This window comes from Sarcophilus harrisii, chromosome 1, assembly GCF_902635505.1.
Source record: "Sarcophilus harrisii chromosome 1, mSarHar1.11, whole genome shotgun sequence".
Taxonomy (NCBI): domain Eukaryota; kingdom Metazoa; phylum Chordata; class Mammalia; order Dasyuromorphia; family Dasyuridae; genus Sarcophilus; species Sarcophilus harrisii.
Window position 1 is genome coordinate 144,123,157 of NC_045426.1, and position 8,835 is coordinate 144,131,991.

General features: G+C 38.8%; 1 protein-coding gene across 2 annotated transcripts; it reads left to right on the forward strand.

Annotated features, from left to right (window-relative positions):
- The first annotated feature begins 664 nt into the window (after positions 1-664).
- On the forward strand, positions 665-6,445 carry GPX8 (glutathione peroxidase 8 (putative)). Of its 2 annotated transcripts, XM_003762753.4 has the most exons (3): positions 709-1,211; positions 1,855-2,116; positions 5,766-6,445. In XM_003762753.4, exons 1-3 carry the CDS (start codon positions 1,008-1,010, stop codon positions 5,927-5,929), a joined length of 630 nt encoding a protein of 209 aa, XP_003762801.1. In that variant the 5' UTR covers positions 709-1,007; the 3' UTR covers positions 5,930-6,445. The 2 variants fall into 2 exon arrangements, with proteins under 2 accessions (XP_012399360.1, XP_003762801.1); XM_012543906.3 differs by lacking the exon at positions 1,855-2,116 and having other exon boundaries at positions 665-1,211; positions 5,766-5,961.
- Positions 6,446-8,835: the final 2,390 nt, after the last annotated feature.

The window sequence follows — 8,835 nt, forward strand, 5'->3', positions numbered from 1 at the left end:
GTTTTGTTCCTTTTTCTAAATACATGCATCCTCCCCTGCTCAGCTCAAACTGACCCCTGAACCACATAAAAATATCCATTCATGGCATGCAGCCCGTCACCTTTCCTAGGCAGGTCAAGAGTACATTATAAATTGGGGAATGTCAGAAGGTCTTTGGTTGTCCTGAGCCCTCATCTCTGCCCCCCACCCCATAGTGTGGCGGCCTGTTTCCTATAAACCTTGGTAAGGAGAAGCATAAAACTCAAGCAGGCACAAAGGCTTTCCCTAAAATCTGCTCATCTGCTCAATTCCTGGGGAATGAATCACGGCTCTTTTACGATAAGCTTAGACTGAGAAGATCCCCGTCATTTTTTCTCTAAGATTTTTCCGGTTACATGTAAAAACAATTTTAACAGGTTTTTAAAACTATTTAACTCCAAATTTTTTCTCTTCATCCTCCTTGTGAAGGCAAGTAATGTTATATATATATATATATATATATATATATATATATATATATATATATATATATGTATATGTTTGGGGAGGGGATGTGTTTTCTGGTTGTTTTATCAGCATCCTGTCTTTCCCCCCCTAAATTCTAGGACTTGAATCCAACCTATCCCCAAATAAATGAGGGGGTGCGCCGGGCGGCCCCCGGGGACCCCCGGGTTCCAGCTACAACGTCTGGCGTGATTGCAGCTTTTCTAGCGGTCCCTTCGAGCGGCTGCAGCGCCATCTACTGACCACGTTTTCTGACTTCTTTTAAGGGCGAGGGGGACGATTTAAAAAGTTGGATTCCAGTAGTTTGCCGCCAGACTTCCCCCCGTGTCCCCCCCGAAGCCCCCCGGTCCGCGGAGCCCGCCGCCGGGCCAGCAGCATCCTTCGGCGCCCTCCGGGCCGGGGCGCGCTCCGGAGCCTTCGCTTCTCCCAGGATGACATAAGACCCGGCTGGCCCTTCCCGGCCCCGGCTTTCGGCTCCTCCTCCAACTCCAGGCCTGGCGAGACTGCCCCGGGAAGCCTCCAAAATGGAGCCTCTCGCAGCGACTCCGCTGAAATGCTCCATCCCCAAGGCCAGGCTGATTGCCGTGTTGTTGTCTATGGTTCTGTGCTCGGTAACCTTGTTCCTGCTGCAGCTGAGGTACCTAAAGCCTAAAATCAAAGACTTCTATTCTTTTGAAGTGAAGGATTCAAAGGGAAGGACTGTTTCTTTGGAGAAGTACAGAGGCAAAGTAAGTTGCATCTTGTGATGTTCTTTTGTGTGCCTTTCCCAATGCTCCTCCTCTCTCCCTGCTTTGTAGAATCAACCTTATACTCTGTAATAGGGCTTGGTTAGAGGGATCCATGAATTTAAATCACCTCTGCCTACATAGAGCTTGAGGCGTTATCCCAGGGGGAACTATTAGGACACGTCACTTAACCCCTAAATTAAGGTTTCAATATCACAAGCCAATTCAAGTTTGGTTTTTTGTTTGTTTGTTTGTTTTTTTAATTTTCTAAAAGCTAAGCTTTGTGTTAATGCTCTGGATCATTTAAGAGAATAACTGGGGGAGGGGGAAGGGATGGTGATGGGAGTGGGGATGGAAATGGGAATGCAGCTGGTTAAAAACCCAAGTTATTACGTGAAAATGCAGATACAACTTTTACTTCTATCACTAAAAACTTTAAACATTTCTCCTTTTTGCACTCCCAGTTGTCTTACTATCAATAATTGTGCCACTGCTCTCTTTTATAAAAATGTACTTAGAAATGTAACCCAGAAAGAAACTTCTTTGTCCGATGCTGTAATCTCCGAGATTGTTTTTCTCCCCGATCCTGCACTTTCTGTAAAAATCTAGACTTCACTCTGTGGTTGCATTTCTCTTTTTCCCGGAGGCTTCACTGATTGTAAACGTGGCCAGTAACTGCCAGCACACAGACAGAAATTACTTAGCGCTGCAGGAGCTGCACCGAGAGTTTGGATCGTTCCACTTCAACGTCTTGGCTTTCCCGTGCAATCAGTTTGGAGAATCCGAGCCCCGCCCCAGTCACGAAATAGAAGCTTTTGTAAAATCCAACTATGGCGTAACCTTCCCCATTTTCCACAAGATTAAGATTCTAGGATCTGAAGGAGAACCTGCATTTAGATTCCTTATTGGTAAATATCTTCACTTGTGTTACGTTTTCTAATTGCCTTTCATTTTTGAGATTAAACCCCTGCGCTCCCAGACCTTAATTTTCTGTTTTTCATTTCAGAAATGTTTCATTAACAAAGTCTTACAAAAACAATCATCTCATCTTATGTGCTTTGCAAACCGTAAAAGCACTTTGTAAACAGTAAAGCGCTATTTAAATGTGAGTTCATATAAATATTTTAAAAATCCTTGACTTCATTTATGTAATTTACTCTGTTGACAAATATAGATGCTTCCATACGTTAGTAGACAGTATTCATGAATTGCCATGGTTTCTTAAATTCACTATCTGATGACCCAGAAAGTAACCTCCAGTTTTAATTCTACTGGATCTTAAGACAAAATCACGGTTCAATCTCAACTTAGTAGGTTCCTTTACAATTTGTATAGTTATTGGCAAACTTTTTAATGAAACATACTTATGAAATATATTTCGTTTATCTCACCTTGCAAATTCTTCATAGCATAATTTACTTATGTTTATTCAGCATTTATTCACTTACTCCATGCCATGGTGAGGCACTTTTAAGTCTTTAGTGGAGACTTAGCAAGTTTTGTTACACTAATACAAGATCTGATCCAATTAAATTGCAGTTTTTAATTCAGAAGCATTGCCATCGCTATCAACTTATTTCATGAAAGATTTCACCTTGCAAATTCTTATTAGCATAGCTTCACCAAATAGGGAAATACCCAATTGTTCTACATCCCTAAATAATATTGATGAAAAAGGAAACTTGTTAATTTTCCTGCCAGCTACAAAAACCTGTTTGGCTATCTTCAAAAGCTTGCTAACTCCAAAGTAAAATAGCTTTCATCCTTGAATTACTCAGTCCTATATCATAACATATTCAGTATGGATGCTTGTGATTTTAAGCACCATTGATACATGTTATGAATCAAAAGTTCTTTATACTCTTCCATAGTGAATATGTATCCCTTTTAATTGTATTATATGAAGCAGCTGGGAAAAATTATCAGGTTAAGACCTGATATCCTGAAAAATAAACATAATGACTATGTAGCAGTGTAGACAAAGGGGCCAGTAGGAGCACTTATTACTGGTTGTAGCTCGCAAACTATATGGGTACAATGTCTAAGCATTTTTTTCTGCCCTTTGTGAGGGGCACTGTGCTAACTGCTACAAAAATAAAAGTCTTTTCCCTCCAGGAGCTACATTCTTCTGGGAAGACCAATTAGGAAGTACTGCCACAGTCCAGGCAAGGAGTGCCTGGACTCAAATCTAACATTTGATTTTTTTCATTCCATGCAAAGCACCATAGGCATTTTAGATTTAAGAACCACAAATTATCCTTGCTTTCAAGAAGCAGAAAAGCTACTGACTGCCCTCTCTGATAATATTTTCCATTAGCACTGTGATCTTCTAGTTGTTTCTTCCATGTCTTTTGCTTGCTTTCTCCCAAAAACTTGGGACTTCCACCCATGTACTTCTAGGCTTCTCATCACCCCCACAAAGATGGATCCTAAGTGTCCACTTTCCACTCAATCCTGGACATCTCACATCTGGACATGCCCCTCAGGCTCACTATAAAAGCATTTATCCCTTCTCTCCCAAAGCCAACAGGCACACTACTTTCATACTTTTGTCCTCCCTAGACACACATTCTTGAGCTGCACATTCGGAGCTTCCCCCTCCTCCAGCCCAACTCCAGCCTCCCTTGCGGTCCTTGGTTCCAAGCTTCACAAACTAGCTTAGCCAGATTGCCTGCTCCTTTCCCCTCTTCTCACCCTGCTCTCCCCTCCTCTCCCTAATCTCTTCCTATGGAAATCCTTCGGGCCCACCTTAGGCACTACTACTTGCAGAAGTTTCCCCAAATACTCGATTTCCCCATATTCACATCCCTCATTGGATCACTGCATCTTCTGGACCATTCCTTGTACTAATTTCTATCAGTTATGTATATATGACCTCTCCCCTGCAAGATTATGAGCTCTTGAAGCACATGGACTGAGTGCCATGCAATTTTATCTTTTGATCACTCCAGTTAGGATAGGATCTAACATGTAGCAGGCACATAATACATGTTCTCCTTAAATTGAAACTAAATAGAAAGCTAAAGGTGTGAAGCATTAAAAGATTTAAAACAATGTATTGTGGAAGTCATAGAAAAGGAAACAGTTACATCAGGTCTGGGGGATCAAGACAAGCTTCATAAACATTTGAAATAACTAGACTTTAATTAAAGGATAAATGGAATTCCAATAACTATTCTAGGACAAGCTAAGGAGAAAAAGACCCAGAGTCAAAGATAGGATTTCTTTGAGGAATTATGGAATAGTTCCGCTTTTCTGAACATCAAGTGCATGAGAAGTATTAAAAGTTGAAACAGAAAGTTGGGGATTTTATTCCATAGATAATTAACTATTGAAATCATGGAAATGTCTCATATTAATCTGGTCTCAGTTTGTAAACTATATTCAGTGGAAGAGAGACAGGTAATGGCAATAGAAAGGAGGGAATAAATGGGAAATTTTTAATCAGATGCTATTTTTGCTTTGTTTTGTTTTTTTGCTATATTCACCTAATACTTTAAAAATTCAGTATTCATTTTATTTGCAGCTCAATAATCTTCATTCACAACCCAAATCTTAAAATCAGTCCTCTATGTTAGAATTACAATAATAGCCCACTTCCTGTTAATATCTGAAATCCCATTGCTCAACAAGTCAAAATTTACAAAGCTATGTTGATTCTAGGTTTGCTTTGAAGCCAAGCAATATATTGGGACTAAAGTATAAAAACTTCAAATGCAAGTGAATTAGGTCTTTTTAAAGTTTTGAACAGGGTGGACCTAGATAAAGCAGCGTTTTAACTCTCATCTCCTTGTATAATGAAAACTTTTTTGCCATAAATTGTTACATGCTTTGAAACCTACATTGTGGAATTTCCATTCCTCGAAATTTTCTTCTATAGTTAGAAATGTTTCTTTAAATGTTGCATCTTTCTTTAAATCAGTCAAGCAGGTGTGTCCAAATGATCTGCATCCATAAATTTAAATTGCACATCAAATGACATAAAATGGCATTAAAAGGCAAAAATTCCTTTCCTACCTTAAACCTACCTTAAGGTTCATGTTAATTCCTCAGCTTTTGTAGCTATTATGTTCTTTAACATTTCAAGTAACTATATACTAAATACAAATTAAACCACAGTCACCTAGTTATTTTACCCATTAAAATTAAATGAACAAGCTAAGTTTCTATTTAACATTCTTCCAAAATTAACTATTTCACACCATCCCCAACAGATCTGTAGAAAATCGTTAGTATTTAGTACATCAACTTTTTCCTAAAAGGGTTTGACTAACATTACAGATTCAGGAAACTGATTCCTAAATCCTCATTTAAGCAGTATTTAGTTGTTAGGGCTCTGTCTTCTGATTATCCTATATTTACTTGTTTTATATCACTCAGAATGTAAACTCCTTGGGCTAGGGACACTTTTGTGATTGTATTCACAGCACCCAGCACAATATCTTACAGAGGTTTGTTGAGTTGAAATGAATTCAGGAGCGATAGTGCCCGAAATTAAGTTTAAGATTTTGAATTACACTGAAATTTAATGTTAATTTGTCTACTCATTTTTTTTAGATTCATCAAAGAAGGAGCCAAGATGGAATTTTTGGAAATATCTTGTCAATCCTGAGGGTAAAGTTGTGAAGTTCTGGAGACCTGAGGAATCCTTGGAAGCCATCAGACCAGATGTAGCAGCTTTAGTTAGACAAATCATCATTAAAAAGAAAGAAGACCTTTGAAACTGTCAAGTATATGAATCTAAAGCAGCAGTGAGAGCATCAAAATGTCTAAATGTCATTTTGGTCATATCTTAAATCATTCCAACAATTCTAGAACCCAATTAAATATGATCCAGAAGAATGGTATCTGTAAGTGGAAGAATGATCTCTAAGTGCCCACTATATAGATGTTACTCTCTCTCCTTGCCCCTCATCCCAAAGAGATTTTTCAAGCTGCACATAAAATCAAAATTAAATGTAGCCTCATCAAAAAGTTAAAATTCAGAATGCTTTACCACCAAAGCTCACTACTATTCATTTAACATGAAACTTTTATGTTTATAATCGATGGAGTAAATACATTACTACCCCACTGCTATGTAAAGGACAATTAAATTTGAACAATATAACTAAAAATTTTGTATGATCAATATAAACAAAAGAGAGGTACTGGAGGTATCATAGGGCCTAAGATAAATGTGCAATCATAATTATGCATTTTCAGATTTGTAAATAAATTTTTAAGTAGAATTCTTCTACCATCTTTTGTTCAGACATATTCAGCTCTTCATGACCCCGTTTGTTATTTTCTTGGCAAAAGATACTATTTCCTTCAGCTCAAAAGGCTTAAGTGACATGCCCAGAATCTGAGGCCAGATTTGAACTCAAATGAGTCTTTCTGACTTGGACTGTCAGTTTATCCACTGAGCCACCTAGCTTCCCCCCTCTGGCATCCTAGTATTATTTTGACAAATCTGTCACAATTTTCATATCATACTATTTAGGAACTTTCTAAATTTTAGTAAAGTATTATTTGTCCTAATTTCCTAACATTCCTCTAATTCCACAAGTGGTGCTTATGTCCAGTCTATCTACTTTGAATTTGGAAAATTAACAAAATTATGTTTAAATTATGTCTAGTCTATCTAACTTCAATTTGGAAAACTGAAAATTATGTCCAAATATATATGTAATTATTCAAAGCAATTAACCACAGATTGATCATTTCTGTTAAGGGTGAACTGTCCACTTAGCAAGTAATTTTTGCTTGATTCTTGACCATTTTGATGGCAGGGAGTAGGGGAATAGGAGAGCTCAACCCCTAGATATAGTAACTAAACATGGAGAACTATAATTATTACAAAAGTTATATGTCTGAATATAACAATTTTTCTTCCCAAAATCATAATTTTAGAGTTTTGTCAGTCACATCATAGTCATGTTCTAACCACAAGTAATCAACCCCTAAACATAAGGAAGTCTTTCTGAATTTTGTGTTCTAATTATGTCTTCCTATGAAGGCAAGGGAGCAATGAAGTGGGACTAACAGCCAAGTGAAAAGAATCATTTCAAATTTGGCTTAGAGGGACAGGAGCCAGTTTTTCTGGTTTAGCTTCATTTTGCTCTATTGGTGAGGATTCTCGGTAAGGTGAGGCAGCCTCGCCACTCTGCCATGAAGCTACTGCTCTGGATTCAGAGTGAAGATAGAAGAGATTCCACAATGAGGTTCTAAACAATTTTGAAACTAAAGTTCTTAAGGGGACATAACAAGAAATATTTGCAGAAGTACACCAGCATGTATTTAACTACCTCAGTTTGCCTAATAATTTTTTTTAAAGTTTTGATAAAAGGTCAAGGCTTTGGAATTCTTAAAACTCACATGTTATATAACTAAAGCAGCATTCTAAATTATAGGTTTCTTAAGGACAAAGACTTTCTTTGCTTCTGGAAGGAGTTCAGGAGACCTGGATCCCACTCTCAGCTCTCTGCTATTTTGTTATATGATTCTGAGCAAATCATTTAACCTTTCTGGATCTCAATTTCCCCATCTGTAATTGAGTTTGGATCAAATCCTCTCTAAAGTCCCTTCTCCCAGACCATTTGGATGAAATCTGACAATGATATTTCAAACATGAAAATAAGATCAAATGCTAATTTTTTCTCTTTAATTTCCAATTACATGTAAAAACAGTTCTTTATTTTCATTTCTTATTTTGAGTTCAAAATTATCTTTCACCTCTCCCTTCCCATTGAAAAAAGCAAGCAGTTTAGTAAAGGTTATACATATGCAGTTATGCAAAACATTTCCATGTTAGTCTGAGTCTTTCCTCAAACTGAGATCTGTTGAAGGCCTTAGCATAAAAAGGCCAAGGTCTCCCGCGCATCCAAGGCCAGCTCCAACCGTCCTGCTCTGTATCTTGCCATGGATTCAGATGGCTCTGGAAGAGAAAGTGAGGCAGGTGACCTTGCACAGCCCTCCCTCCCTCCCTTAAATCCAAGTCACTTGCATGTCATGTCATGGCTTCCCCTCCCTGATTCACTAACAGCAGCAGTAGACCTCCTACCTATCAAACACTCCTCTGTCTTCCTCACAGCCCCAAATTCTGGATGCTCCCGGAGTCCTGTACCCTTCTTTCTCTCGACAGATATTCTTTGGTGATTTCATTAGCTCCCAGGGGTTTGATCATCATTTCCATGCAGAAGGATCAACAGATCTATCTATCCACTCGCATTCTCTGCCCAAGCTTCAGTCCCACATTTGATTGCCTTTTGCAAACTCAAAAATGTATATTCTGCATATAACTCAAACTCAACACATAAGTCATTTCATCAACCAAAAACCTTCCCCCTTCCAAACTTCCCTATTCCTGTCCAAAGCACCCCCACCCCTGTTTCTCCCATTTCCAAGGCTCATAATTAACTCATGGATCTAACCAATTTCCAAACTTGCCTTTTCAACCTCTGTCCCATCTCTCCCATCCATGCTCTCTCTCCTCACCCCCACCTTACTCCAGGCCTTCATTGGTCACCCTCAGCCAAACCGGCCGCCTCTGCTCGCCACCTCTTGCCTCAGCACCTTTCATCCCAGACCCCCCCCCTTAAGTCACAAGTCACCAGCAGTGCCCCCAACTCCTCGTATCCTTTTC

Bases quoted from the DNA above. Each gene is read 5' to 3' on its own strand.
- GPX8 (XM_003762753.4), top strand. From the start codon at position 1,008: ATGGAGCCTCTCGCAGCGACTCCGCTGAAATGCTCCATCCCCAAGGCC. The intron at 1,212-1,854 runs GTAAGTTGCATC...TTTTTCCCGGAG, and splicing joins TGGAGAAGTACAGAGGCAAA to GCTTCACTGATTGTAAACGT. The intron at 2,117-5,765 runs GTAAATATCTTC...CATTTTTTTTAG, and splicing joins TGCATTTAGATTCCTTATTG to ATTCATCAAAGAAGGAGCCA.